The 26,975-nt window shown below is 34.2% G+C and overlaps 1 protein-coding gene across 1 annotated transcript; it reads left to right on the forward strand.

Moving 5' to 3' along the window:
* The first annotated feature begins 61 nt into the window (after positions 1 to 61).
* Positions 62 to 26,236, forward strand: RIOK2 (RIO kinase 2). The gene is made up of 10 exons (XM_074282017.1): positions 62 to 165; positions 2,234 to 2,372; positions 6,307 to 6,423; positions 8,562 to 8,737; positions 12,335 to 12,423; positions 13,011 to 13,202; positions 17,785 to 17,877; positions 20,182 to 20,724; positions 22,072 to 22,165; positions 25,856 to 26,236. Exons 1-10 carry the CDS (start codon positions 100 to 102, stop codon positions 26,015 to 26,017), a joined length of 1,671 nt encoding a protein of 556 aa, XP_074138118.1. The 5' UTR covers positions 62 to 99; the 3' UTR covers positions 26,018 to 26,236.
* Positions 26,237 to 26,975: the final 739 nt, after the last annotated feature.

Raw genomic sequence — 26,975 nt, forward strand, 5'->3', positions numbered from 1 at the left:
TATTCACAAGGACCTGATAGCTAAAGGACGCAAGAGCATGCGGCTTCTCGCGCACGCGCACTGGGAGCATTAGCTGGCGGATCGTCTCTTGGAGCAGCCATGGGGAAGGTGAACGTGGCCAAGTTGCGCTACCTGACGCGGGACGACTTCAGAGTTCTAACCGCGGTAAGACCCGGGGTGTGACATCCCCAGCATGTCCCGACCCCGGCGCAGCGGCGCGGCTTCTCCATCTCCCTCCGGTGTGCGCGGCCTGGGCGCAGTCCGGGGATCCGGGCTGTCAAGAGAAAAGGAGCGAATTTGCCGGGACTGGGTGTCCCGGGAAAGCGGGCGGGCGTTCATGGCAGCCGCGAGCCCGCAAGGCTCCTGCCAGGCCCCGGGGTGCTTTTAATTCTCCAAAAGTCGTCTTGCGGGGAGTGGGCCTGGGGAGCCGGTCCCACGGGCTCGGGGAAGGAGAGGGGGATAGGGCCAGGGGAGGGGACTGTGGAATCCCGCCCCGCCCCTAGGGGTAGCCACACTAGCCCTCGCCGTGGTCCTCAAACTTTTTAAATAGGGGGCCAGTTCTCTGTCCCTCAGACTGTGGGAGGGCCGGACTGTAGTAAAAACAGAAACCCACACTCTGTCTCCGCCCCTCAGCCCATTTGCCATAAAGGGGGGTGGGGGGGGGCGCAGTTTGAGAACCCCTGCCCGGACTTCCGGGCTGAGCATTTACTTACATAACTTTTGCTAACCCATTTCTCGTGTGATCCTCGATGTTACCTTGCAATTTAGAGGTACTGTTTTCCTTCTCTTTTGGCAGATGAGGAAACAGAGGTTAAGTTTGTCAGTCACTTAAACGTTTTCTTAAGCGCCCATGATTTTGTCAGACACTGATAAGTGAGGGATAATAAGGAAGACTCCCCTTCCTGAGACACTTAGCAGCCATGTGACTCTTGCCAAGTCACTTCATTCACTTTCCTCATCTGTAAAATTAGGTGAAGGACGAGGCAAACCACCCCGGTATTTTTGGCAAGAAAACCCCAAATGGGTCAGAAATCAGAGACAGAAAATGTGCTAAAAAGCTCTGAGGAGACAAGCTCCTCCCTCAAGGAGCTTGTAGTCCAAGAGATTCGTCCTGGGTGTGAGGCAAGGTTGGAACTCGGATGTTGACAATTCTAAGTCCTAGCCATGTAATTAGAGCTTAATAAATACTTGTTAATTGATAGATGGAAATAGTAAAGGAATTTTATTTCTTTAGTCCTTTCTTACATTTTGAGTGCTGTGATATCTCCCAAACTCTCTTTTAAAAAGGCCAGTATTTGATATAGTTATAACTTAGGGGACCATACATGCTTCCACATAAGAATGATTATTCTAGAGATAGCATCTTCATTCACAAGTCCTTTTTAGTTAATTTGAATGTTCATATTATTCTGAATAGTTTAATCTAGGGGTTCTAAAACTACCGTGGATGCGGCAGCTGAGGACGTTTAAGTGGCCCTCCAGGTTATGGCAAATGGGCTGAGGGGCAGAGACAGAGTGTGAGCTTTTGTTTTTACTATAGTCCGCCCTCTCACAGTCTGATGGACAGTGAACTGGCCCCCATTTTAAAAGTCTGAGGACCACTGGTTCACAATTATTCTTCAAACAATAGTGCTTTTACTTCATACAAAGTTCTCCTGGTTTTCATGTTTTATTTCACGCAAGTCTTTCCATGTTTTTCTAAAAGCAAACTGCTCATGGTTTTTTAGGGCTCAGTAGTAATTCCATCACAATGATTTGCCACTGTTTATTCTTAAATTCCCTGGTTGATTCAATTTCCAAATCTTTGCTCCTGAAAAGAAACTACAATTTATTCAGCCATTCCTCAAATTGATGGACATAACTCTCAATTTTCAATTCCTTTCCCTGAAAAAAAGAATTGCTATAAATATTTTTATACTTATAAGTTTCTTTCCTTTTTTTTCTAATCTCTTTCAGAATTCATACTTAGTAGTGGTACATGTTAGATCAAAGTGCTTGATTTTATAATGCTTTGGGCATAGATCATATCTTTTGATCATTTATCCATTGGGGTATGACTTTTTAAAATTGACTCAGTTCCATATACATTTTATAAATAAGGTCTTCAGAGAAACCTAAAGCAAGACATTTAAAAAGAACTGAGATAATACATTTATACTTGTTTTAGTTGTTAGAAAAGAATCTTTTTAGAAACTGCACATATATAATGTCACTTTGTTTTTTTTAACTTCAGGTTGAAATGGGCATGAAGAACCATGAAATAGTTCCTGGTAGTTTGATCGCCTCCATAGCCAGCCTTAAACATGGTGGTTGTAATAAGATTTTAAGAGAACTGGCAAAACATAAACTCTTAGCTTATGAGCGAACTAAAAGTAAGTATTATACAGTTCACTTTAAGAATGCATATGTAACATTGAGATGCTTTTTTGGACTTTGATGTGAGAAGAATCGGATTTTTCTCAACGTGGGTAACTCTTTCCAATGATGTGGGTCAACTTCGATTTCTTATTTTGTAGGTGAGTCCAAGAGATAACATAGGACAAGAATTTTTGACAGTTTTTGTGTCAGTGGACCCTTGTGTCCTATAAGCTTCTAAGAAAAATGGTTTGAAGTGCACAAAATACATAGGATTACAAAGGGGACCAGTTATTTTTAATTAGTGTTCAAAATACTTTTTGAATCCAAGTTCATCAGATCTTAGTTTAAGAATCCCAGCATATAATTTGTGACTTAGCCAGAATCATTTAGCTAATTAGTGTTATAGACAAGACTTGAGCCCTACCCTAATCTTTATGACTTTAAATCCAGAACTCTCTTCATTTATATCCAGCTGCCTATTACCATTATTTAGATAGCACCTAGGGGGAAAAAATGTTAAAAACTTTATGGTTTTGTTTACATTTATCTCCAAAGCTCTGTTTAAAGTCTTGGGAAGTTTTGAATTTTTTGTTTGTTTTTTAATGAATAATTGTTTATTATAAATACTGAATAGTAAAATTTTCTTAGGAGTATTGAAAATTTTCCAAGAAGTCAGTATAAAAAAGTTGTTCATGCTTCATCATAATCTTAGTAAATATGTCTGCTCTGGTCATTCAACTCCTCATATAAATCTATATTTCCTTTCTTGCAGTGTTTATACACTCATTCTGTAGCTTCTCTTAAAAGAGAGAACCCTACATCCTCAGTCCACCTAATGGCCTAGTTTTCAGCATTATTTCCAGAAAGCAATTGTGCCCCAAAAGGAAAAAAGGTGTGGCCTGCATTGAAAAAATAATTCCCATGTTCAATTTTTAGGAACATTGATGAACTAAAAGAGACCTTAGCACTAATTTCTTTTATTTGAGTATGATACTGCAGTTAAGTAATTTGTCCATTTCACACAGCTAGTAAGTGAGTCATGTTCTGATCCTTAGGCCTCTGATTCTAAATGAAGTGGACTTTTTAGCTGTATGCCATTTTGTTTCCTTCAATTTAAAAATAAGGTAACTTTGGATACTAAACTCACTTTTTTTCCCATGAGCAGAAATAGAAAACAAATTTTTGTTATCTCTCTGTTCCTTTGTAAGATATATTGCTGGGCACTGTGATAGAGATTAAACATATGTATTGTTAAATGTATTGATCTTATGATAAATAGTAGATATAAACTAAAGTATCTAATACACAAACATGAAATCAGAACTGAGAAGAGATGCACTTTGGGGAGCATATAAAAAGGATCATTCATGAGCAGGATTCCAAACCTGACATTAGACAATAACAGTTTCCTTTCAATCTTTTAAGATTCTGTGATTTTATATGTTCTGTATGTTTTTTCTGTCTGGACATTTATAAGCTCTTGAGAGCAAGACTATTTATAGTTGAGTAGATACTTGTTGAATGAATGAAACTCACCACAAGAAAGTAAGAAAGGCTAGAAAAATGGTTACCCCCCCCCCAAAAAAAAAAAAGTCATCTGAGAAAATGACTCAGCAAGTCAAAGAAATAATGGGATCTTGGGAGGAAAAATCAAACAAAATCATTTCTAATTACATTGAAAAGATGAGATGCATTAAATCAATACCACAGTTGTTGTTTAAAAAAAATATGAGATTCCTATTGTTAATTTCTAAAGATAGTTGTCAATGTAGAAAATGTTCTATACTATTTCCTTTTGAGAAATTTTTTTTTCTTGGTAAGAAAAGTACTTCATGATAACAATAGATGAGGGAGCTCCTCAAGAGAGTCATATTTCTGTGAGTGTAAAAAAAGTAGAATGATTATGAAAAAAAATCTGAGGTAGAGAGAGTAGAATTTTCAATAATAGATTAGGAAAATGGGAATTATTTGCATGTTACTAAATTCATGGGGGAGAGACTATCATTGTTTGCTTTCATATTTTCCACTATACTTAGCACAGTATCTTACAAATACATTTAGCTGGTACTCAAATCCAACAACCCAAAAAGAACAGTATTATTAAATCAAAGCCTGAGCTTTAGTTATGACTTTACTTTCCAACTCTTATGGTATTGAGTATCCTCAATTTCCTCAACTATAAAAGTTGGATAAATAATATTTGTACAACTTGTCATGTAGTCTTTTTAATGCATGTTGAACTCTATGAGGGAGGCAAACTGACAATATACTACAAAATGTTTTTAAATATAAACCATCACCAAAACATAAGAACTCTCTCACTGGGGATAGAGCTTCATTAGTCTTCATTTCAAACCTAATAAAAAATGGCTGAGCAAACTCATATGTCAACATTATGGAATATTGTGGGAATAACAATGTGATATAGTAGAACTGAAAATCAGAAAATGAGTTTCAAGCCCTGGGTTCAGTCCTGTGATCCTTGAACAGGTTACTTCAGTTCATTGTTCCTCAGTTTTCTCATTTGCATAATATTAGAAGTTGTGAGGAAAGTCTTGAAATTCCTCTATGAATATGAGTAAAAATATGACAATACATTGTAGTTGCTAAATGGCAATTAATGTCAAATTGATCTAGAGGATAGAAAAAAATGCCTAGAGTCAATACAAGTAATACTTTTTAATATAAATAGAACACATCCTAAAAGTATGTAGTTTTCTGTGTTTGGCAAACAAAACAGAGTAATGTTAAAACTTTATCAAGAAACTATTTCTAGCCATATGAAAAGATGCTCTAGGTCATTGTTAATCAGAGAAATGCAAATTAAGACAACTCTGAGATACCCACTACACACCTGTCAGATTGGCTAGAATGACAGGGAAAGATAATGCGGAATGTTGAAGGGGATGTGGGAAAACTAGGACACTGATACATTGTTGGTGGAATTGTGAATAAATCCAGCCATTCTGGAGAATGATTTAGAGCTATGCTCAAAAAGTTATCAAACTGTGATATCAAAAAGTTATCAAACCCTTTGACCCAGCAGTGTTACTACTGGGCTTACATCCCAAAGACATCTTAAAGAATGGAAAGGGACCTGTATGTGCAAGAATGTTTGTGGCAGCCCTCTTTGTAGTGGCCAGAAACTGGAAATTGAGTGGATGCCCATCAACTGGAGAATGGCTGAATAAATTGTGGTATATGAATGTTATGGAATATTATTGTTCTGTAAGAAATGACCAGCAGGATGATTTCAGAAAGTCCTGGAGAGACTTACATGAACTGATGCTGAGTGAGAAGAGCAGAACCAGGAGATCATTAACCAGGATATTACTTCAACAACAATACTTTATAATGATCAATTCTGATGGACGTAGCCCTCTTCAACAATGAGAGGAATCAAATCAGTTCCAATAGAGCAATAATGAATTGAACCAACTACACCCAGTGAAAGAATTCTGGGAGATGAGTGTGAACCACTACGTAGCATTTCTAATCCCTTTGTTTTTGTCTACTTGCATTTTTTATTTCCTTCACAGGCTAATTGTACACTATTTTAAAGCCCAATTGTTTTTTGTACAGCAAAATAACTGTTTGGGCATGCATACATATATTGTATTTAACATGTACTTTAACATATTTAACATGTATTGGTCAACCTGCCATCTGGGGGAGGGAGTGGGGAGGAGAATTGGAACAAAAGGCTTTGCAATTGTCAGTGCTGAAAAATTACCCATGCATATATCTTGTAAATAAAAAACTGTAATAAAATTAGTTAATTAATTAATTAACAAAATTAAGGGGGGTGGAAAAACCTTATCAAGAGATTCACAAGAAAAAAGTATATATTTTAGAAAGTGAAATAATGTAAGATTTGGAATCTAACATTAACAGACATGATTTTAGAGCAAATATCTAAAAACAATTTTCTTTTTTTTTTTTTTTCAGCTGTCCAAGGCTATAGGTTGACAAATGGGGGTTATGATTATCTTGCTTTGAAAGCACTTTCTTCAAGAGAGGTAGTTGACTCTGTTGGAAACCAGATGGGTGTTGGCAAAGAATCAGGTAATTTTCTGAAATGTCAAATTTCTTTCTTTAAAATTAGCTTTTCTTTTCCTTTATTTTTTTTCTTTTTCTTCTACTATGTATCTATGTATTAAATAAAGACTCCTTTAGTTTTCTATGTTATGCGGGGGGTTTTTTCAGATATTCATAACTACTACCCTAGACTTAGAGCCATAAGAGTTAGAAGTCATCTAGTCTTGTCCTTTATTTTGATAGATGAAGAAAATGTGGCTCAGAGAGGAGAAATTACTTGTTCAAGGTCACATAATAGCAGAGCCAAGATTAAAAATCTTGTTTAAAAAAAAAAGAAGTTCCAAAAGCTATTCATGGGTTTCGGGTTTTTGTTTGTTTGTTTGTTTTGTTTTTTTAATTTTCAGTTTCAATTTTTTTTCCTACCCCAACCATCAAGAAGATAAGGCAAAAAATTATTTAAAATAAGTATAGTTATTTGTAGAGGTCTGGAACTCTGGAGAAATATAAAGAAACGAGGTGTTAAATCAGTGGAATTTAGTTCACATATCTAGTATGATATAATGATATAATCACTCTAGTTTGATATAATGATATAATCACTCTAGATTGGCTTATTCATATCAGTATACTGTAACGATGTAATTGTAATAGGGTATTTAAACTAGGGACAAAGACAGAGTCAGACTGCTGGAGGAGACTGGGTCAGACTGACAGACACAGACTGTGAAGGAGACAATAAAGACTTTAGACTCTATTATTGTCCATCCTCATAGTGACTATTCTGCTGAGACTAAGGCCCATCTGGAGGTCCTTCAGGAAGCTAACCTGGACATTACAGTCATTCAAAGCAAATTCCCATATTAGCCACTTCCTCAAAAAAAAGTTTAAAAAAAAAAAAAGAAGAGAATATTCTTCAGTCCATACCCTTGAGTCTCTCAGTTCTGTATCTAGATGTGAATAGCATGATTCATCATGATTCCTTTGGTTTGGTTAACTAGATAATATTCATAAATCTACTTACACAGGAACACAGAAACTGTAGGTATCACAGGAGACTGAAATTGAACCAGTAAGCAAGAGTCATTGTTAGCCTTTCTGTTTTATTGAACTCCCACTCTTCCTTGAGGACACATCCTGTGTCATATAAGACATGTGTGATTATTATGGTCTTGCATGCTTCCTAACTAAGGATACTGCTGTCAATCTGCATGATAGTAAGGGTTAATTTTAAGAGAAAATAAATAAAAGTTTTTCTTGGCAGTACATCCCTTTAAAGACCACTGTACTGCTCTTGGCCTTGCTTGGATATGATAGGAACCAAGGACTGTTGGTCATCTTCCTGTCTCATTCCTTGACTGGCCATTTTTACCAGTTATACATCTCTCTGATGACATCCTTTTGTATTATTTCTCTTATAGTACTATTTATTAAGTGATGTTGTCTGATATTCTATGACTGTTGGTAATCAAAAAGGAAGCTTTTTGGGGGAGAAAAAATACTGTGCACTTTTTCAAAAGCTACCCACCCCACTCTGTGCTGACTGTTTGATTGTAGGCCAGACCTTTTGCTCAGTGTTTATTCAGAGGAAGCTACATAGCATAGTGGATAGAATGCTGGAGTCAGGAAGACTCATCTTCCTAATTTCAAATCTGGGCTCAAATATGTGACCCTGGGAATGTTATTAAACCTCTTTGCCTCAGTTTCTTATCTATAAAATGAACTGCAGAAGGAATTGTGGACCACTCTAGTATCTTTGCCTCGAAAATCCTAAATGGTGGGGGCAGCTAGGTGGTGCAGTGGATAGAGCACCAGCCTTGAATTCAGGAGGACCCAAGTTCAGATCTGGTCTCAGACACTTAACACTTCCTAGCTGTGTGACCGTGGGCAAGTCACTTAATCCCAGCCTCAAAAAAAAAAAAGGAAAAGAAAATCCTAAATGGGGAAATAAACAGTGAGACACAACTGAACATTAAGTTCTCTTTTCCAGATGTATGTACCATAAATTTCAGTTCTATAAGTTGATATAATGTGGATAGTAGGCTTTCAAATTACTTATATTAGGAAATGTCACTTTTACATAAAAAAGAAATAAACTGATTTAACTCAAGGGGAAAATTACTCTTCATGTAGTAATAATGACTTTTTTTTTACTCTTTGAACTTAAGATATTTACATTGTTGCAAATGAAGAGAAGAAACAATATGCACTAAAGTTTCACAGATTGGGAAGGACTTCATTCCGCAATTTGAAAAACAAGCGTGATTACCATAAGCACAGACATAGGATGTCTTGGCTTTATTTATCCCGTTTGTCTGCCATGAAGGAATTTGCCTATATGAAGGTACTTTTAATTATAAATGTCTATATTCACTTTTGCATTTTTTGTCATTTAGCTTTATGCAACAACCTGAAATAATTATTGATACAAATTTTCTAAAGACACACTTATGACTAGCCAGATACTATTAATATTGTGGTTTGAGTGTCTATAATTGCTAAGTTAATCAGTGCAAACATAGAAATCAGGATTTCCAATTGATTATCCCCTAAAATTCCTAAAAATAAGTCTTTTGAATTTCTCAAGGCTCAGATGAGCAGTCCCTACCCAAAAAGAGTGAAAGCTATAAAAAAGTCCTCCTTTTCTTCAATGCCCATTCCTACTTCCATATAGATGGATGGGTGTTTTGTGGTAATGAGAAGCAAGGTTGAAGTAATGAGACTTCTTTTTACTTTTTTATGGAGTATTACCTTGAACAAGGATTGGGCCACGGTAAGAGGATAGATAGCCATGTTAAGGCTCTGGAACCCAGGAAGTAATTTTATGTCCTCTGCAGAAATGTCAAGCAAAAATAATGAGACTACTACTTGTTTTAGCTTCTCTTGAGGCTTTGGAATGAAATCTGATTAACAAAATTTTAAACAAGTTACCTTTAAGGCCTCTCCTCCTGTGTCATGAGAATTACAGTAGAATTCAAATTAAATCCATTTCAGTCAACAATTTGCAAGGATTTATTAAGTACTTACTCTGTGCCAAGCTTTATGCTATCTGAGCAATATATAAATATGAAGAATGAAAGAATCCCTGTTCATGATGAGCTTACATTCTGACGAAGAAGGCAACAAGGGTATGTAAAAATACATATGACATAAATATAAAGCTTAACAAATAAAAATATATACAAAGCAATTATATGTAAGGTAGTTTGGACATACTAGGAAAGACTGCAGAAAATGGTGCCTCAGATACATCTTAAAAGAAGAGATGGCATATATGAAGCAGAGGTAAGAAGAAAAATGAAATATTCTTCCACAGGCAAAATGGTGATTTCTTTAGTGACCTCATATGTCATATGGGAATAAGGAGGTATCTAAAAAATGCTAATGTGACCTTAGGCTGAATTAAGGAAGGCTTATTCTCTAGAAGAAAAACTTAAATAATCATTTTGAAGGTGTTGTAAGAGACTACTGTATTCCAGATATAAGTGGGCTATATCATTTCTGAAATTCCTCACACATCTGATATTTTTTTTTAAAGAACAATGAATGTCAGGGTATCAGCTCTTGGAAACCCTGAAACCCCAGGGAACATAATAGCTGTCACCACTAAGCTAAAGTTGTATTAGTACATTCACAAGACTCAGAGATGAAAAATAAAGCAGTCTCTCTTCACTTTGCTACCAAGCACTGCTGCTAGGAACTGTCTGAGGGAGAAAATTTTGCTATTAAAAATCAATTTCTATTGTTTGTTATGCCATGGATTCTGTCATCACAATGAAACTAGTACTGCTAAAGAGGGAGGAAAAAACACTGACCAAAAGTTGAGAAACAATTGATGAATGATTCATAAACCTTGAAGCAACTAGGTGGAGCAATAGATGGAATGCTGGATTTATTATCAAGAAGTCCTGAGTTCAGTTATCAAACTGTGCATACCCTTTGACCCAGCAGCGCTACTACTGGGATTATATCCCAAAGAAATACTAAAGAGCGGAAAGAGACATATATGTGCCAAAATGTTTGTGGCAGCTCTTTTTGTTGTAGCTAGAAACTGGAAGATGAATCGATGTCCATCAGTTGGAGAATGGTTGGGTAAATTGTGGTATATGAAAGTTATGGAATATTATTGCTCAGTAAGAAATGACCAGCAGGAGGAATACAGAGAGGGTTGGAGAGACTTAAATCAACTGATGCTGAGTGAGATGAGCAGAACCAGAAGATCACTGTATACTTCAACAACGATACTGTATGAGGATGTATTCTGATGGAAGTGGAAATCTTCAACATAAAGAAGATCCAACTCACTTCCAGTTGATCAATGATGGACAGAGGTAGATACACCCAGAGAAGAAACACTGGGAGGGGAATGTAAATTGTTAGCACTAATATCTGTCTGCCCAGGTTGCATATACCTTCGGATTCTAATGTTTATTGTGCAACAAGAAAATGATATTCACACACATGTATTGTACTTAGACTATATTGTAACACATGTAAAATGTATGGTATTACCTGTCGTCGGGGGGAGGGAATAAGGGAGGGGGGGTAATTTGGAAAAATGAATACAAGGGATAATATTATAAAATATATATATATATATAATAAAAAAAATTAAAAAAAAAAAAAAAAAAAGAAGTCCTGAGTTCATATCCTCTTTTTGACATTTACTTAGCTCTGTGACCTTTGACAAGTCATTCTCTCAACTAAAATGGAAATGATGATGGAGCATTTATCTCACAGGATTATTATCAGGATCCAAAGAAAAAATATATAAAATAAACTTTGCAACCATAAGGTAAATATCTCAGCATATATTGGGTGTTTAATGACTAACTGAATGAGCATTTACTTAGCTCTTGATTACAATGCAGAGAACTTTGTTAAATACTTGAGACATAAATAAGCCAAATAGTCACTGCTTTCAAGGAGCACATATTCTAAAAAGGGACAGACAATATATATGAGACTTCAGCTCCATAAGTGCAGAATGCTTAAATGCTTTTTTATTAATGTCTTGCACTTAATAACACTTTAAAGTTTGTAAAGTATTTTATATATCTTATAACAGTCTGTGACCTAGGTACTATTTTTATACCTGTTTTACAGATGAGGAAGTTGAGGCTGAGAAAGGTTAAGTGACTTGGATCACAGAGTTTTTAAGTATCTGAGACAGAATTTGAACTCATGTATTCCCAACTCCCTTCAGGTATTCTCTCTACTACATCATTTAGCCGATTCCTATAGATTATTGAAACAAGCAAATTATAATTTAGAGACTAGGATATCATAGGCATTAAAAAATTAACAATCCGAAGAGTGTGATTTTTCTCTGCCTTAAATTCTTTAGCATTGGAAACTGACATTCTGAATTAGTCTTCTACCAATTTCTTTCAAGAAATGTCTTATACTTATACTCAGCAGCAGAAATAGAGAATAGGAGAAATGTGCTAAATAGCAATTCTTGTGAATTGAAAAAAGTCAGTTTTGGTTGACTACAAATTTTCAATATGTACCAATAGTAGGAAGTGGTTTCCCCAAAAGCCAGTGTTATCTTAGGTTGCATTCATAACAGTATACAATGAAGAACTTATAAGTATGTTACACCATACTGTAAGCTGGACCCAGGTGAAAAATACTGTATTTCATATACTATCTTTTAACAGTCATTTCCAGGTTTCTCTAAAGCAACAATCATGTTGGTAAGAGCACAAGAAAAATCATGTCAAATGAGAAATAGTTGAATGTTGAGGGATTTAAGCCTGAAAATAAATTTAGTAAATATTTGGAAGATATTCCTGTGGAACAGCTCCTACCCCATAACTCCAGAGGATAGAACTAAGCTTACCAGCTAAATGCTAAAAAGAGCTAAATGTCATTTGAGCTGATATCTGATTTTAAATATTGATCTTTTCCTTAACTCTTGTGTTTTATATTCTATCAGGCACTCTATGATAGGAAATTTCCAGTTCCAAAACCAATCGATTATAATCGACATGCGGTAGTCATGGAACTCATAGATGGTTACCCTTTGTAAGTATGATTTTTAAAGCATAAATTCTTAGTAAACAAAGTTGAAGTTTTGTTGCTGTTGTTGTTTTAAGAACTAGACATATTACTTTAAGGACTTTAGAGACTGAATTTAAAAGAGTGAACACAAAAATAGATTGAAAACTCAGTTTTGGTTTGAAATGACAGCTTTGTAATATCTGATAGTCCTAACATTTTCAGAGTACGTTGATATGATTTAGACCTATTATGTCAAACTCTGATTTTGCAGGCTGCATATTGATTTATAACACTACAAATTGATATTATCTACATAGTATTGTTTGTTTTTGTTAAATATTTCCCAATTTTAATTTAATCTGGTTCCTGCTTGAAGGGCAACAAATTTGGCAAGAATACTTGTTGAAAAAAGTACCCTAAATTCTAAAATGTATCTTAAGTTTTTTATTCACTGAATTTCAGGCAAACTCTCATTGTTAGTACAATCAAATGGTAAATTAGCACTTAAGTGATACAAGTACATTAAACGATATCAACTTTTTAAAACAGTATGACTTTTTGGAAATAATAAAATAGTATTAATGCTTTTCTTGCACTTTAAATGGTAATAGGTGTCAAATACATCACATTGAAGATCCTGCTGCAGTGTATAATGAAGCCATGGAATTAATTATTAAACTTGCTAATCATGGACTAATTCATGGTGATTTCAATGAATTCAATTTAATTTTGGATAAAGATGATCACATAACCATGATAGACTTCCCACAAATGGTCTCAACATCTCATCCAAATGCTGAATGGTATGTACTGAAACATCTTGATGTAAAAATTAGGTTTTTTTGCTGATCAGTCTTTTAAAGTTTGCTTTCTGTTCTTGCCTGGTTTTCCATCTTAGCATTTGTGATAGATAGTTACAGGACCATAGATCTAGTTGGAAAGGATCTCAAGAGTCCTCTAGTTAGGCGTCTTAATAATGAGAAATAAGAGAGAGATCAAGTGATTTCCCCCAAGTGACAGAAGTAATAGCTGAAAGGCTAAAGGTTTGAAATGAGGTCCTGTGACTGCAGAGCCCATGCACTTTCTCCTAAACTTGCCTCATTCAGTTTTCTCTGTATTATTAATCATCGAGTTTTAAAGGTTCAAAGGCCAACTTAAAATAAAGATTTTTTTTTTACCCTTCTAGAGAGAATCATTTGTTATTAAACATTTAAACTAATCCTGTGTGTAAATTTGATTCAGTGTGGTGGGAACTGGGGAAGAAAATATATTTTTCCTAAGAAGATGTACATGTAGTTATTTCAAATCAGAAATAATTCCAGTTTTCCCATTGAGTGAAAAAGTTATGGTTCTAGATGGAACCTAATTGCCATTTCTCTGAAAATAATCACAGTTTTGGTTGATGAAAAAAATTTTTTCCTTTTAATTTCTGTAAGGACAGAATCAACTTGTGTGCCATACTGATGTGGTCAGGGTAGCAATATCTCGTTCAGAATGAACATAATTATAAATTCACAATGGCCATTCTCTTTAATAAAAGGTAGATCTATTTAGAAGAGATTACAGATGAAATTAAGGGATACAGTAGATATCAGGAATGGTAAATATGAAATAGAGTTGAAAGAGCATAAAATTAGCCTAACCAGAGTTAGGAGAAAGATGCCATTAAAGGGAAGGCCCTGTGAGGAGGGAGGGAGAGTAAAGATCTTCATCATAAGTGGATCCTTTTTAGGAGAAATACAGCTTTGGGCATTTCGCTGGCACACAAGCTGGAACTCAGGAGGAAGGGTCAGGGAACTAGATGGTCTATCAGGAATGCATCTGGCAGACCAGGCCCCAAACCTGTCCAAAGGTATGCCAATCAGGAGAGTCTAGGAAAGCTAACTTCCTATTTGTATGCATTGATGATTGATAGAATTTACATGACTGTCTTAACTTATAGTAATAAGACAGTCTAGGAAAGTAAATTCCATCTAGGTTTCTCATAGGTTGTTGTGAATGCCCTTTCAAGATGCTAACTAGATTGGAAACAGGATTTGTAAATTAACCATAGACTCTGACTCCACGTTATTCTATACAAACAGGATTTGGGCTTCTTCCTGACAAGGGAAGAGAGTAAATCACATCAGTATTAATTACATTTTTACACTAGTTAATAGGCAAGGTGTCAGTAGAGGAGTGAAAAACATAAGATTATATAGACTCTTAACATAGAAGCCCCACCACCACCCCACCCCTGACCTTTTCTAATACCGTCTGGGGGAGTCCAGGCTTACAATCTAAACACAGAAATCTATCCCAGAAATATAAGAATACTAGTAAATAACAAATTCTTTATCCATCAAGTACTTAAATGCTAATTAAAAGGTGGGGGAAATGTTCATCCAAGACAAGTAAACAGCTTTTTAGCTATAGCTGAACTTGTTATTGCTAAGTCTCAAGTCACAATTAGGGCATGGGTTGAAGCCACACCCTTATGAGAGGTTTTCACTTACTTTATCCCATTCACTAGTTTCCTTCTTTCCTTTCTTCCTTCTTTATCTCCATCCCTCCTTCTCTCCTTCTATCCACATTGCATATCATGCATACTCTTACTTGCTGGTGTTCTGCCCATCGGTTTTGAAAATTATCTTGGAGTTAGTGGACTGAATTTCTTTTAGGACCTGACTCTCATTTATGGGTCTATTAGAGGTCCCGCCCAAACCTTACTTGGTCATTGTTTGGGTCTTGCTGGCTCAAGAGTGAGTGTAAATAGCAATTATTTCTATCTTGGCCAGAAACTCTGAGGGTTTTCCCCATCCAGATCAAATTTTTTTTTTTTAAACTGGGTAAAAGTAGCCATTCTTTGCCTCAATAATTACCTAGCCTTAATCATAAATGGGTAGTTAATTCTGTCAAACTGAGATCTGGAATTCGAGGTCATCTTCAGTGATACCTTGCTACTGAATCCAAATGGCTCCAGAAGAGAGAGCGATGACTTTGAACACCTCTCCCTTCCTTAAATCCATTTTGTGATATCACCTTTCTGTTGTCATAATCTTCTTCAAGAAGAAATCTAGTTAGTTTCTCCTAAAAATAGGAAAATTTGGAAGAGAAAGATAGGTTTGGGAATAATGATAATGAATTCTCTTTTAGACATGGAGAATTTTGAGTTCAGGAATGACTGAAGCTGAATATAGATCTGAAAGTTATCTCCATACAGAATAATTATACTCAGCAGCTACTGAATAAAGAGGTTAGGTGGTCATACAGTAATGAACAAAATACAATTTGAATCTGATCTCTTTAATCCAAGACTGACATTCTTTCTACTTAATCTTTTTTGTGTCATGGTCCCCATTATTAGTCTGGTAAAATCTGTGGACCACTTTATAAAGTAACTTTTTAAAATTAATAAAATACCTAGGTTTACCAAGGAAATCATTTATATTGAAATAGTTATTAGAAGCCCTGAAATCTATCCATGGTAAGTAACACTAATGGAGAAGGAAAAATGGCCCAGACCAGAACTCCAGTCAGAGGATTTGATTGGGAAAATGAGCTAACAAAGGAAACAGAGTTGGAGGAATCTCAGGGATAAGAGAAAAACCAGGAGAGAGGAATCTCATGAAAATCCAGAAAAGAAAGAGTATAGAGAACTGATTGAATGAATAGTCCATAGTGTCAAATGCTGCAATTCAACAGAAAACTGAGGACAAAGTAAAAGCCATCAGATTTGACAATTAAGAGATGAATTTAAAAATGAGTATAAGCAGATTTCTCCAGGAGTTTCACTGTTAAAGGAAGGAGAGAGAGATAGGTTTAGTTTTTCCTTTAAATTGAGATATTCTCTTAAAATACCATTCTTATGATATTTAGGCTACATTGTAATCTCCTTGAGGGCAGAGACTTGAATCTAAATTTATGAGTTCTTTCTCCAGCTCTTTTCCACCTGGTTTCACAGCTTCCCTGGTGCTGTTGAAGGCACCCCCATCATCCCAATCTCTCAAATATCCTTGACTCATTTCTTTCATTGATCCCGCACATCCAATCCATTAGCCAGTCATTTTATTTCTACTTTTACATTATCTCTCATATGTCCCATTCTCTTTGCTTTCCCAGGCACCTCCCTAGTTCAGGCCTTTTATCTTAATGACTATTAATCTTTTTAATCTTTTGTCTTAATGACAATTGCTGTAGAATCTTTTGTCTTAATGACTATTGCTTTCTAATTGATCATCCTGCCTCAAGTCTGCTCATTCCAGTGCCTCCTCCATACTATTATCATACAGAACCAAAGATTTTAAAGTATACTGCTCACTGAACTCCACTGGTTCTCCCTACGATCAAATATAAAGCCCTCTCTTTCACATTTAAAGTCCCTCACAATTCGATCCTTTCCTGTCCAATCTTCTTATGTTTTTCTTCCCTCCATGTATTCTATGATCAGTCAGTGCTAGCCTCCTTGAAGTTTTTCCCAATATCCTCTTTTTAACTAACTTTTACTTCTGCTTTTTGATATTCCTACCTTTATTCAACTCAGATTAAATACAATCTTTTATAGGAGGCTTTTGTGGTCCCCTGCCTCCCAGCCACTTGAGCATTTCTCTCTATGGTTATTTTCCTTCCAATCTATATCTTATATATACCAATTTATTTATATGTCTTTATCAGTAAATAAGAGGAAAAAGACTTTTTGTGTTTTTGCTCTCTTTTGTAAAATCAGTACTTAGTATATAGTACATGACACATTACAAGAATTTCATAAAGTGATATTTGATTAACAGTCTAACAAAGAAATGTTGAGATGTTCAATAAAGGGTTTTTCATCTTTGGTTTTGTGGTGGTTGTTTGTTTTATTTTGTTTTGCTTTTTAAAGCTCTAGTCTTGGGTATGTTTTAAGGCAGTTGGGAAGGAACCAAAATGTTGTCACTATCAGATATTAGAGTAGACAGTGAAACAATTGGAAATGATATCCATGATTTTTGAGATGAAGAGAGAAAAGAGCTTGTGAAGCATGGCCCTAATTTTCCTACTAAAGAATGAAGCAGCATTTGTTTCTCATGATTCACTATATAACATTTGGTTTTGCTTCTTTAACAGTTTTACGTTGCAACAATATTAGCCATTATTATATCCTCATTTTAAAAAAATATTTTTGAATAACAGGTTGGTGTAGTGAGTCAAGAGCAAGGAAGAATTAGGTTTGTGTCTTTTCTAAAGCTAAAATTTTAGATCTGCATTGGTAACTCCCTTTACCAGTAAAAATTACAAGTCCAGTCCCTGTCTTTAAATAATTTATTTTTTCTTATATTAAAATAAGTGAATAACATTATGTTTGGGCAGATAAGAAAAGGGAAGATTTAGGAGCAAATTAAATAATACAAAATGATTCTTACTTTACAGGTACTTTGACAGAGATGTTAAATGCATTCGAGATTTCTTCATAAGACGTTTCAGTTATGAAAGTGAACTTTATCCAACCTTTGGAGATATCAGGTCAGTTCAGTAGAGTGTTTAGATTTTTTGTTTTTTAAATTAATATAACCTTTCTTGTGTGACTGATTTATTAGTCTCAAGCCTTACTACTTTTAGCTAATTGTGGAAAATACTGAACATCTGTGTGATAAGAGCAGTATCCTAACTCATGTTCTCATGCAAGTTAGGAAAATTTTTCCTTAAAATATACTGAGACTATACTATCCTCAAGATTTGTTTGGCTGCAGAGAATAAAATGAGACTTCGCACAACTTTTGGCCACAAGGAGGAGCTCCAGGCATGTTTTGATATTTAGCTAATCTGCTCAGGCCAGGAAAAGCATTCACTTGAATCACCTTGAGAGGAGTCTACAATGCTTCTCCTTGTTTAATATTCTTCTGCTGTAGCCAAGAAATCTCTATTTGTTAACTGCTAAGTGGCATATGAGAGCATCTCATTTGCTTTCCTAATCAAACTAAACCTGCTAGGAAACTGGCCTCAGTTGAGCTCAATCCAGAATAATCTTAGATAATCTTCCTGGAAGAAGAGCTTTATCCATATTAAGGGAATCATATTTATGTAAGCCATTTGTATATTGGAAATGACAGTGCAACTGGGCCAGCAGTTGTCATTAACTATGATCATATGTAGCTATAGCCAGCCAAAGGAGGTTGGCATGAAGTGACCTCCCCCATCCCACCAGTAAGAGAATTCAATCAAGGTAAGTTTCCATTCCTAGCTCTGAATTGCAACCTGCAATTCTCTCTGGAGCCTTCACAAAGGAGCACTGAAGAGAACAGGGTTATAAGCCCCAGGAACATTTTACTCATCTCAGCAGAATTGGTTACTGATTATACAGGGGTGAGAGAGAACTCAAGCACAAAACCAATAGGCTTTGTATTGTTTTGTGCCTTTCTCCCAGCAAAAAAAAGTAAAAGGAATATTAAACATGGAATGAGAAAGAATATTTGAGGATGATTTCTAAGTGGCAAACTCAAGTAAATGGAAACATGGTGGAACCCTCAAAAAAATAGAGATTAATTATCCCTATTAAGACGTGGTTAAGAGATAATTTGGGGGATTGGAAATATTGAATGTTAGATAGCTGAGGCTTTCAATTAGAAATAAATGTCCAGCAAGCAACTTGTGCTGAGAAGAGAAATTAAGACTGAATAAAAAAATTTGAGAGTCAGTTGCCTAGAAATAATAGTTGAATCCACGGAAGCTGATGAAGGTTATCAAGAGAATAGAAGTAGAGAAAGAAAAGGAGAAGGCCTGAGACAGAGCTCAGGGAACACAGAATCACAGAATTTTTAGATTGAAAGTACCTCAGTAATCATCTAGTAAAACCCATGCATTATAATAATAACAACAACAGTAGTGATAGGGAAAAAGAGAAACTGAAAGGTGCAGCAAAAGCAGAGCATAGATTTGAGAGGTGTGAGGTACAGGGTAAAATAGAAAGCTAGAAGGTTGTGGTCTGAGGAATTTCAGAATTGTATATTGTAATGATAAAACATTTGTAGATAATGATGAAATCAGGTATATGATATATAAATCATGATTAGTATTGAAGGTTTTGAATATTGATAATTTTTAACATATAGACAAAGAACTAGATTCATACCAGCCAGCAGTCTGTTTGCTCACCATGAGCATTTTGGTGTTAAGTAAGCAAATAATTAAATGACATAAATCAATTAGGGACTTCTGTTTAGATCTGGGTTTTAAGTTTATCAATAGAATCCTTATTAATAATATCAAACTTGTCTCATTCTTCAAGAAAATAGCATTTGTTTCATTGGAAATAATTCTTAGGTATCTTGATACTATTTTATGTTGCTTAGTCAGTGGTGATCCATCAAATGGTGATAAAAGGTGAGGGAGGATATACTCAGAAGATTTGCAGGATACTTTTTTTATTTAATCTTAATTATTTACATTTTCTCTATCAGTTTCTTAAGTGTAGGCAATCAACAAAATAAATCAACCCCTAATTTGTAACATTCTATCTCCAGTATACTATTGCAAGCAGCCCACTGAAAAATTAGCAATAAAATTAAGTAGGTAAACATATTACAATTTTCTATTACCTTTATTATATTTACTGTATTTTATACTCTATTGCAATTATATAATCATAACATGAAATATATAAATCCATATGCTTAAAGTATATATGCATTTGGGGTTCTAAAACCTTCATTTTTTGAATGTATTAACTATTAGAAATTAATTTGGAAATTTATCAAGACCATGTAAAATTAAATATCAAGATTTTTGTTGAAAAATTTTACTACTTGAAACTGCTTTTTTTTTCCCTAGGAGAGAGGACTCTCTTGATATAGAAATTTCTGCCAGTGGATATACAAAAGAAATGCAAGAAGATGATGAACTACTCCATCCACTAGGTCCTGATGATGAGAGTCTTGAAATAGGTGAAGAATCTGAATGTTCTTCATCACTTGAAGAACTGACAGAGAAAGTAAAGACTTCTAAGTTGGAATATGGAAGAGATTTTATAGATAATTCAGAAGATGATTGTAAAATAAATTTTTCTGAAGATCTAGTACAAAGGAGTACAGATGTACTATCTGAGGATAAGAATAATGTACAATACTTTGGAATGACTTCATTCAGTAATTCATTAGGAGAAATTCAGGAAGAGATTGTTGAAGCAAAAAAGAGAAGTTGCATACAGCATTCTTCAACTGATTTTCATGAAGAGGGAAACAGCACCAAAAATATGAACAAGGGAGAAGATCAAATTTATCAAGAAGAAATTCCATCTGATTCTCAGGAATATGAAGATGAATGCCCTGATCTGGTTAACTTGTCAGCATTAAACAAAGAACTCAGGCCTTTCAGGTATGGATTTGTATTGACTGGACCTTGCTTTAATTATGGTTTAATATTTATTGATTCTCATAAGGATCATCTTTCCAAAAACCTGACATGTTACCCTTATATAAAATGGAAATATATAATGTGTTGCTTTTTGTCTTTATAAGACTAAATTTTATTCCTTTACTTTTTGATCTGTCAGTCCAAGGTAGCTTATTGATTGATTAAGTAAATGTTTTGTCAAACTTCTGTTATTAATGCAAAATGGTAACTTTTGAAGAATTTTCAGGTGCTCTTTATAGATTTAACACTTATTAGCTGCATTCTGTTAAAAGAAAAAGGTTTTGTGTTTGCTTTTTTTTTTTTTTTTTTAATACATATGTCTACATTATGTTTCATTTGTAAAGTCTGATGCTTTCATCTAGTCTATGGCAAATTTGGGACTGGAGTGTATCTGCCTCCAAAATAGTGTTAAAAACAAAACATCAGTTGATAGGCAGGAAGAAGGAAAGGGAGAGAAGGAAAAAAGAAAGATGTTGAGTTGTATACACATGTTCATAGCCACAGTGATATAGATTTGTGTGTATGTGCTTATTTTTAAAAATGAATTCTATATGCTTATAGCCTGTATTTGAAACAATGACAGTGGCTGAATAAAATTCCTCTATTCATATAGTAAAATAATGAATTTTAGGAAATAGTGCTTTGCTAATATCACAACCTTGATCAATAGAAATTAATGGTTTGTCAGAGGAGTCCCTTAAATTGCAGTTTTTCTAACAATACAGACTCTAGCTTCAGCTTCTTTAAACTTTATGAAATAGAGAAGATTACACCAATAATAGGGTTTTTTTAAAGATATTGAATAGTATCACTAAATTTAAAAAATTTTAAATAAAAGAATCAAGTCAGAAGTGAAGGGTTTAGACAAGGTAAAATATTAAAGTTCACATCCTTAGTACTTCAGATAACATACTTCATTTCTCATCATTTAACTATTTAGAGAGATTTTGACAAGTGAATACCTTAATAAGCCATTCAGGAAAAGATGATGTATGTCAAAGTACCAGATGAGATTTTTAATTTACAAAGTCAATAGTGTTTTGTTTTTTATTTTAGTATATCAATTTTTCCAATATAATAATACTCTTTTTGAAATCTTTAGTTTGATAGATTCTCAAGTAACAAAGCCAAAACAATTATTTTATGTTTCTTATCTGTGGAGCATTTAAGTTTTTGACTGGAATTTAAAATACTGTCATTTTAAATAACATTAATGGTGGTTTTGGTTTTTCATATGTTTATGCTACAACAATTGTACATTAAAATTAATTTAGTGCTTGATACAGTAACATTTGCTTTCTATTTTAGGGATGAAAACATGGAACAAATTAATCACCATAGAACTAGAACTGAGAGTGTTACTTCTGTAGGCAGTATTGTAAGCTGTTCTACAATTCCTCCGGTAACTAATTTTAAATATTTGCTACAGTGGACATGATAATATGCATAATATGTTAATATGATATGTTAATATGATAATATTTTTCTGAGAGTGCAAAGTTACATAAAACATGATCCCTACACTTATTTTATAATCTATTAATGAAATTCAAAAGATACCTACAGTGTAAATAATTTTATTATTAATAGTAATATATTCATACCTCATACCTGTAAATGAATTATGGCTTATACTACATTTTTATATAAATTTCATTTATTCCTTCATAACATGAGAGGCAAAGCAGTTATTTTCTCCATTTTATGGATAAACAAATATAGGTTCAGAGAAATTTTTTTTTCTATTTCCTCCCTTTTTTTTCCCTTCCCCAGAATCAAAAACTTAAATACTTTGATTTTGTTGTTGTAGGAATCTAATTCTTAGAAAGTTTCCTAACACAGAGAGAGACTAAGTTAACTTATTCTCAGGTTCACACAGCAAGTGTTCAGAGATAGACCTTAAATTGACTCCAATGCTGGCCCTCTGATATACAACTGCACAATGTAGATAATTGTGAAAATGACATCAGTAAGTTTTCAAGGTTTTCCAATACCTTTTTGTATAAAAGGAAAGATTTGGAATTGGCCTTTGTGGTAACCTTCACCTCGCTTACCAGTTTTTCACAATGAGCTGTTGCCAGGTGTATTTTGTGACAGGTTCTGAAGGAAAAAAAGGAATATACTCAAGCTCTGTAGAGTTAATGTTTCCCCATCATTTTTTTTTTTTTAATCAGATTTTTCCTTTTCAATCCTCCTCTACTTTGGTGTCTTAACTATTGTATGAAAGTGATTTGGGGCCCTTGACAGGATAGTAGAATAAAAAGCCTAGAAGGTCCTACAAAATTAGAAAAGCTTCAAATATGGACTGTGTCCATTGATAAATTTAGTGAGGGTCATCACTAATAACCATGAATGATGGTTTGGATGATTTTTTATTTGCTTGTTTTGGCTATGGCAATTCATGATGATCAGTAAAATGTATAAAGGTTATAGTATGAGTTAATAAAATGAGGCCCACCACATAAAGATGAATAGTATTGTATTGGTTTTCATGATTTAGAACAAATTAGTAATCACATTTTCCATGCTACAAGGTGATATAATGCAGAAGCACTAGATTTGAAGTTAGGAAAAATCTGGGTTTAAATCCACTTGACACAGTCCCTTTAATCATTCATTTTCTTCAAATGCTTGCTGTTCATTTGCAGCATTTTACAAACCCCAGATGGATGTGCTAATGGATAAACAAATTTAAACTACCTAATAAATAGTACAAGAAATAGCCATTCTGCAAATACTAAACTAGAATCAAAGTTACAAGAAATATAGAATAATAATATTTCACAGGGTTTTGTTGAAAGGATAAAATAAGATAATATATTCTGAAAGGTTTTATAGAGAGAAGGAACTTATCAAAATTATAATCTGAAAATGTTGGACTTGTAAAGTGACAAAAGTGAAGGATACCTAATGGATAATATAAAAGCCTCTCAGTATCTAGAAAAATTTAAAAGTTGCCCCACAGCATTCAATGGATCTCCTGAAGCAGACTTAAGAGAAGACTTTTTGAAGTCTTTTGTGAAGAAGACTTTTTCTGGTATTACTAAAGTAATACCAGATGGGCGGGCATGGATAAGTTACAGATTGTGTTGTGAGAAGGGACCACTCTTATATAAAATCATAGCATTCAATTGTTCATAAAGTAGCATCTATTATTCAGTACACAGTATTGGGACTAGTTTTATTTCAGATTCTAATAATTTTCATTGACCTAATTTTTTATTTTAAAATATGAAGATGAAATTTAAAGTATGTTTTTAAAAGTTGTTTATTCTTCATAACTTCTGCCTAAGGATTTTAAAAATGGACTGTAAGCCCAAAAATAGGGAAGAAAAAAGTTAGATTGCCTTTGGGAAATTGCATAGTACATTTAATGACTTCAAATTTCCCTAAAACCAGTATTCTTGTGGTGATATATGGTTTCGAATCGTAGAATACTACAGATTCAGGATATGAGCAGACAGGTTGTAATACTTCATAAATCAAGAGTTACACAGACCAAGTAGTATAAAGAATGTCAGAACTATATGAGTGGAAAACAACAAATAGGTTATATTATAGTATGAGCCAAAGGATAATTGATAAATACATGCTCCATTAATATCCACAATATTTGAAAAGAACTCTAAACCAACCAGTTCCTTTATCAGTGGACATAGTTAAGTTTGCACAAAACATGTAAGCATGGCAGACTTTAAGTCTACATCATTGGCAGGGACAACCTATCTCAATGAGGTCACATTCATTGAAGCAAGCATATCTATAGGACTTTAACATTTACAAAATATTTTAAATCTTTTTGATAATTTGATCCTTTTAATATCCTTGTAAGGTAAATGCCCCCAATATTATTGTTCTCATAATGAAATATATTGAAAGATTAAGAAGTAACTTTCATAACTGTGGTCATGCAGCTAGTTAAGTTGGACACAGAAATCAAATCCAGTTCTGTCTTCACTCTGTGAGTCACAATGTTCTTTCACCTACTTTTTCCCTATCTACTTTCCCACTATTCATTCAGTCTTATTTTTTAAATTTAGCCTTCAATCAGATTTTCAGATGAGCCAGATTCAGTCTTTGGGATTCAGTCTTCTGTTATAAAGCAAATAGACAGTAATAATATCAACTAAGGTGTTAGATTGTCCAAATTTAATCTGGCCTGTTTAAAATGATAGAAACTTCATACAATCTATTCTACCCATACTAGGTCCTTAATATATCCTTAAGGATAGCAGTAGATCCTCCACCCAGATATGGTAAATCAGATTCACAAACAATAACAGTGATCCTTCTAATCCTTTTAAATCTCTTAATATTATTTTCTAGTAATAAAAGTCTGCATACATTTATTAATTCAATTTAGTAGACATTTATTAAACAACTATTCTGTGCAGGGCACAACCAACCATTGTGGAAGATGCAAAGGTGAAGTAAGTCAAAAATTCTTGCCATAAATTCAGAATTCAATTAAATTCAGGAGACATTAAGTGCTTTCTTCTTGTCTGACACAATGGCTAAAAGAGAAAATAAAGGTTGTTTTATTCTTCTGAAGTAGATTACAAATTCTGTAGGACTTCAGAAAAAGAGAGAAAAATCAATTGGAATGTTCCCATTGAGCTTATTTTAAGTATTTGAAATAAGTAACCTCGATCAGAATTAAAGTGAGTTGAACTAATTTTGTTTTCTCTTAAGATGAAAGGGCATTCTATACCTTCCCCAAATTTGTCTATGTATTCCTACTACCATCAGAACAGGAAATTTCTAAAATAATAAAGGAATTGTTTTATGTTATTTGACCTAATGGCAAATACCTTTGAAAGCAGTAGAAATGTCCATTTTCCTCCCTATAGTGAACACTAGATGGCAATGTTTCATTGAATTAAAAGAATTGGAGTTTCCTTTTCCTCACCTTTTTTAAAAAAGCACTGTTTTTGTTAATCTGTCATTGATAGTTTAGATTTTGTTGTATGTTTTTAATTGTTGTTGGCATTGATCTCTTGGCACAGTTTATATAAAATTAGAACAGGAGACTTCACCTCTTGTTAAATACAGCTATTATTAATGCTAATGATGTGCTACCTCTCGTTTTCAGGAACTGGTGAAACAGAAGGTGAAACGTCAGTTGACCAAGCAACAAAAAGCTATAGTAAGACGACGATTACAGAAGGGAGAGGCAAATATTTATACTAAGCAAAGGAGAGAAAATGCATACAACATTAAGTCAAGCTTAGAAGCAGCTAGTTTCTGGGGATAATTATTGGGACTTTTTTCTAAAAATGTAATTTATAATACATTGGAAAGGTATCTTGAAGATCTTGTTTTTTTCTTTTAAATTTTAGTTAGTAAATGTGTGCATTTGTGTAGCTGACTACTTTGTTTTTTCTAATAGGAAATTATTTTGAAGTGATTGATCTTTTTCAAGAGAACATTTGCCAAAAATTTTTGCTAATAAATGGAAGCTTTTTGAAAGGCATTTGGGGCAATATTACATGTACTTAATTGTTAATTTTGGTAACTAAAGCATTTCAATCCTATGGAAATTTGACAAAGAAAATATATTGTAAATACCTAATTGAAATATGCCTTGAGAGTAATAGAATCACTGACTTTTCAGAGTTGATGGAGATCCTGGAACTTAACTAGTATGACCTGGATCTTTACAACATCCCCCATCAGGTCATTCAATCTCTACTTGTAGCCTACAGATAAGTTTTGACACAACCACAGAAACATCTCAAGTCATACTGTTTCTTTGAAGTTATTTGTAGTTATAACCTCCTATACAGGTGTGACTCAGGAATAAAGCACAGTGGAAGGATTGTCTATATTAGTTAAACTACAGTGAGACAAGAATCAGGGCTCTGTAATTCTCATGACTAATACCTAGCATGGGCCGTATCATCAACACCTGTTTATTGAATGTGTGTGTACATACATACATATATACATACATATATATATATATATATATATACACACATACACAAGGCACAGCATTGGACATTTGATAGCCTGATTGTAAGTGGAAATATTGATCAACAAACACCTACTTAATAATAATAGGCAATAAGAATTATTGAGGGGAGAAATCATTGTGGAGAAGGGCTCACCTTCCTCATCACTTCAGCAAACAGCTGACCAAAAGCCACCAATGTGTGAATAGGGGCAGGAGCCCTAAAAGTGACAGCATCTCCTTACATCAACATTATTTA

Source organism: Sminthopsis crassicaudata, chromosome 1 (genome assembly GCF_048593235.1).
Source record: "Sminthopsis crassicaudata isolate SCR6 chromosome 1, ASM4859323v1, whole genome shotgun sequence".
NCBI classification, from domain to species: domain Eukaryota; kingdom Metazoa; phylum Chordata; class Mammalia; order Dasyuromorphia; family Dasyuridae; genus Sminthopsis; species Sminthopsis crassicaudata.

Coding starts and splice junctions, on each gene's coding strand:
- RIOK2 (XM_074282017.1), top strand. CDS start 100: ATGGGGAAGGTGAACGTGGCCAAGTTGCGCTACCTGACGCGGGACGAC. Junction 2,373..6,306: donor AGCTTATGAGCGAACTAAAA/GTAAGTATTATA, acceptor TTTTTTTTTCAG/CTGTCCAAGGCTATAGGTTG. Junction 8,738..12,334: donor AGGAATTTGCCTATATGAAG/GTACTTTTAATT, acceptor ATATTCTATCAG/GCACTCTATGATAGGAAATT.